General features: G+C 57.7%; 1 protein-coding gene across 2 annotated transcripts; it reads left to right on the top strand.

The window, feature by feature from the left end:
• Positions 1-928: 928 nt before the first annotated feature.
• H310_15095 lies at positions 929-3,720 on the top strand (the record flags this gene model as incomplete). 2 transcript variants are annotated; one of them, XM_008883072.1, is made up of 2 exons in its annotated part: positions 929-1,245; positions 2,115-3,720. In XM_008883072.1, 2 exons carry the CDS (start codon positions 1,236-1,238, stop codon positions 3,644-3,646), a joined length of 1,542 nt encoding a protein of 513 aa, XP_008881294.1. In that variant the 3' UTR covers positions 3,647-3,720. The 2 variants fall into 2 exon arrangements, with proteins under 2 accessions (XP_008881294.1, XP_008881293.1); XM_008883071.1 differs by lacking the exon at positions 929-1,245 and having other exon boundaries at positions 2,082-3,720.
• Positions 3,721-4,016: the final 296 nt, after the last annotated feature.

Consider the following 4,016-nt stretch of genomic DNA (forward strand, 5'->3'; position numbering starts at 1 on the left):
TAGTCTCATAAAAAGCACAGAATGGTGAGCGAGTCGGGGGACGCGAGTACTGTCTCTCGGGCGTTGTCCATGCCGAGGAGGGCGTCACATGGAGGGGCGTGGAAGCGTTCGAAAACTGACACAGTCATGTCGTTGTTCGTTTTGGGCGGCGGCACTTTGGCTTTCGCATCGTTGCACGGCGCCCCTGCACCCCCCCTTTATGATGACAGCGTGATAGCGTTATTAGAATGGCCTGGGGTGTGCAGCAGTGTCAACCCTTTGACATGGTGAGCTGTGTGTGAGGATGTGAATCGCACCAGTCTATGTAATGGCCGAAAAAACTTACGCTACAACACCGCTTGTGCCTAGAAATGTTGTTTGAGCGCTTCGGTATTTTTGCATTGGGTGCGTTCGACAAGCAAAGGCACTCGGGTGCGCAGGCAAACATGTGGCAGCGTCGCGACCCCCCCCTTCGCAGAACTACGGTAGTACTCCCGTGCGACGCGCAGCCATCCTACTGTCTGTGACACCTGCGCCGGATGTTTTTCAGGCTCGCTGCTTTCAGTGGAGGTAAAACACACGCGACATGACGGCTGTGACAAGGGGCCATCGAAGTCAAAAACGAAACCAAGCGCCCCATACCTCCACGACCGGGCGCTCAGAATTGCCAAAAAATCGACGTAGACTCTCAGGAGCAACAGGAGCACCGCAGCTGCCGTAAAGTACTTCGCCGCCTGGATGTCAAGTCTTCCACTTCCCAGGCCATCACAACGAACTGAACGGGTGAACTGTGGATAAATTTGAACTAGGATTGTCGTGCTTGGATTTCACGACGTGGGTCGATCCCCCTCGAGCCTCGGCTCAATTCCAATACAGTGTCATAGACTGCGGATTCCCGTACCAGTGGTGCACATCCCTTCCGATTGTTCAACGCCCCCCGGTCGCGAAACTCGTGGGTACATTGACCTGTCTCGACGGCCATCCCAAAACTTTCGTCGACTTGTCTCGAAGAGTCGCCTAGTTCAACCGTAACTTGAAGGTGAAGAACGCAGGCGGCGGCTGGCACAAGCCATCGCGACTTTGTGCGGTGGCTCGAATTCGACCGACTGCGACACGAGGGGACCACAAAATTTCTACACAACGAGACATTACCAACAGTCCTATCCCGCCCAACCTTCAACCACGTGAAAACCCATTCCCTTGCCAACGTATCATCCATTCCACCACGGTTCACTTTCCATTTCGAATTTTCCACCATGGCTGGAGGTGGAGTGCTGATTGACGCAAACAACGACGGGGTCATGTCGGCACCGACCCAAGGCTCCAAGACGTACGCCGTCGTGGTTTGTGTGTTTGCATCGCTGGGCGGCATCTTCTTTGGGTACGACCAAGGCGTGACGGGTGGCGTCCTCGTCATGGACTCGTTCCTGAACGACTTTTGCGTCGGCTATGGCTCGAACACGTACCAGCAATGCAACTCGACGGCGGCGGACCTCCCCGAGAACTGGCTCAACTTCACCACGCTCTTCAACGTGCTGTACTACCTGGGGTGCATCCTCGGCGCGTACGTGGGGGGCGTGGTCGCGGACAAGTTTGGTCGCCGTATGACGATCTTCAGCGCGGGCGTGCTCTTTTGCATTGGCACGTGTCTGCTCGTGTTTACGGTCAAGGGAGGGCACACGATGTCGCTGATTGCGCGCGTGATCCAAGGCATGGGGGTCGGCAACTCTTCGTTTTCGCTGCCGATCTTTGGGGCCGAGATGGCGCCCAAGGAGCTTCGCGGGATGCTGTCCGGGTTCATGCAGATGTCGATCGTGACGGGGATCTTGCTGGCCGGGATCGTCAACATTGCGGTCCAGGACACAGAGCAAGGGTGGCGCACGACGAACGCGGTCGCGATGGCGTTTCCCGTGATCGTCATGTGCGGCATCTTTTGCGTGCCGGAGAGTCCTCGCTGGGTGTACAAGCACAAGAGCCGCGAGGCTGCCGAGATAACGCTCGTGCGGTTGCGCAAGACGGACGACGTGGGCGACGAGCTGCGCGCGATCGGCGACGCGCTCGCGGAGGAAGGCACGCACGCGACGACGTGGGGAGACGTGTTCCTTTCCATTTTGGATTTTCCACCATGGCTGGAGGTGGAGTGCTGATTGACGCAAACAACGACGGGGCCATGTCGGCACCGACCCAAGGCTCCAAGACGTACGCCGTCGTGGTGTGTGTGTTTGCATCGCTGGGCGGCATCTTCTTTGGGTACGACCAAGGCGTGACGGGTGGCGTCCTCGTCATGGACTCGTTCTTGAACGACTTTTGCGTCGGCTATGGCTCGAACACGTACCAGCAATGCAACTCGACGGCGGCGGACCTCCCCGAGAACTGGCTCAACTTCACCACGCTCTTCAACGTGCTGTACTACCTGGGGTGCATCCTCGGCGCGTACGTGGGGGGCGTGGTCGCGGACAAGTTTGGTCGCCGTATGACGATCTTCAGCGCGGGCGTGCTCTTTTGCATTGGCACGTGTCTGCTCGTGTTTACGGTCAAGGGAGGGCACACGATGTCGCTGATTGCGCGCGTGATCCAAGGCATGGGGGTCGGCAACTCTTCGTTTTCGCTGCCGATCTTTGGGGCCGAGATGGCGCCCAAGGAGCTTCGCGGGATGCTGTCCGGGTTCATGCAGATGTCGATCGTGACGGGGATCTTGCTGGCCGGGATCATCAACATTGCGGTCCAGGACACAGAGCAAGGGTGGCGCACGACGAACGCGGTCGCGATGGCGTTTCCCGTGATCGTCATGTGCGGCATCTTTTGCGTGCCGGAGAGTCCTCGCTGGGTGTACAAGCACAAGAGCCGCGAGGCTGCCGAGATAACGCTTGTGCGGTTGCGCAAGACGGACGACGTGGGCGACGAGCTGCGCGCGATCGGCGACGCACTCGCGGAGGAAGGCACGCACGCGACGACGTGGGGAGACGTGTTCCACCCGACCGTGCGTCGCCGCGTGTACATTGCGATGGCGCTGCAGCTGCTCCAGCAAGCGACGGGCATCAACCCTGTGTTTGTGTACGGCGGTCAGATCTTCAAGGACGTGTTGGGGGACGGGCTCACGTCGCTGCTGATTCTCCAGATCGTCAACTTTGTGAGCACGATCCCGGCCATGTACTGGGTCGATCGGTTCGGGCGTCGGAGTTTGCTGTTGGTCGGAGGCGCGGGCATGGTGCTGGGGCACTTGGTGTCGGCCACGTCGTTCACGGTCGGGTGCAAGGGCGACACGGACGACCTCCAGTGCGACAAGTCGGCGGGGTGGGTCATGATTGCCGCAACGGCGTTCTTCATCTTCAACTTTGCCATCAGCTGGGGGCCGATCTGCTGGATCTACCCCGCCGAGATCTTCCCCATGCGCGTGCGAGCGATGGCGGTGTCGCTGTCCACCATGACCAACTGGACCATGGGCGCGCTCATGATTGGCATCCCCAAGTTGTTTCCGTACTTGAACATCAATGGCGTGTTCTACCTCTTTGCCGTGCTCTGTTCGTGTGCTGCCGTGTTTGTGTACTACTTTTGCCCCGAGACCAAGAACATTTTGTTGGAAGACATCGAGTTCTTGTTCCAGCAGCACGCGGGCGGTGACGCGGATGCGACGACGGTCAAGACGCCCGTGGACAAAGAGATTTAGGAGGTTGTAGGAAGGCGCAAGAGTATATATCTAACAAAGCAGTGAATGTGATCGTTTGATGGTTGCAAGATGCAGATGTGGTGGCGTTGTGGTCGTAGAATGAAGCGGAGAAGAGTTGGATGCGTGCGGAAATCACTCTAGTGGGTCGGCTGCTTGTCGTGCACAACAAGGGTCGCGTGTCTTGTGAATCAAAGGAGATTGGAATGGGTTTCGTGCAAATCATCCACGATGACGATCCTTTCGCTTGTTCAAGTGCTGGATGTAGGAGATAGGTGCACTTGAATATCCGTCGCTTCTATTGTTCAATGAAAGCACAAGCAACAATGAGCAGGTTAAACACTCAAGACGTTGTGTTGAGGCCAAAAAGCTG

The sequence above is a fragment of the Aphanomyces invadans genome (genome assembly GCF_000520115.1).
Source record: "Aphanomyces invadans strain NJM9701 unplaced genomic scaffold supercont1.170, whole genome shotgun sequence".
Lineage (NCBI taxonomy): Eukaryota > Oomycota > Saprolegniomycetes > Saprolegniales > Verrucalvaceae > Aphanomyces > Aphanomyces invadans.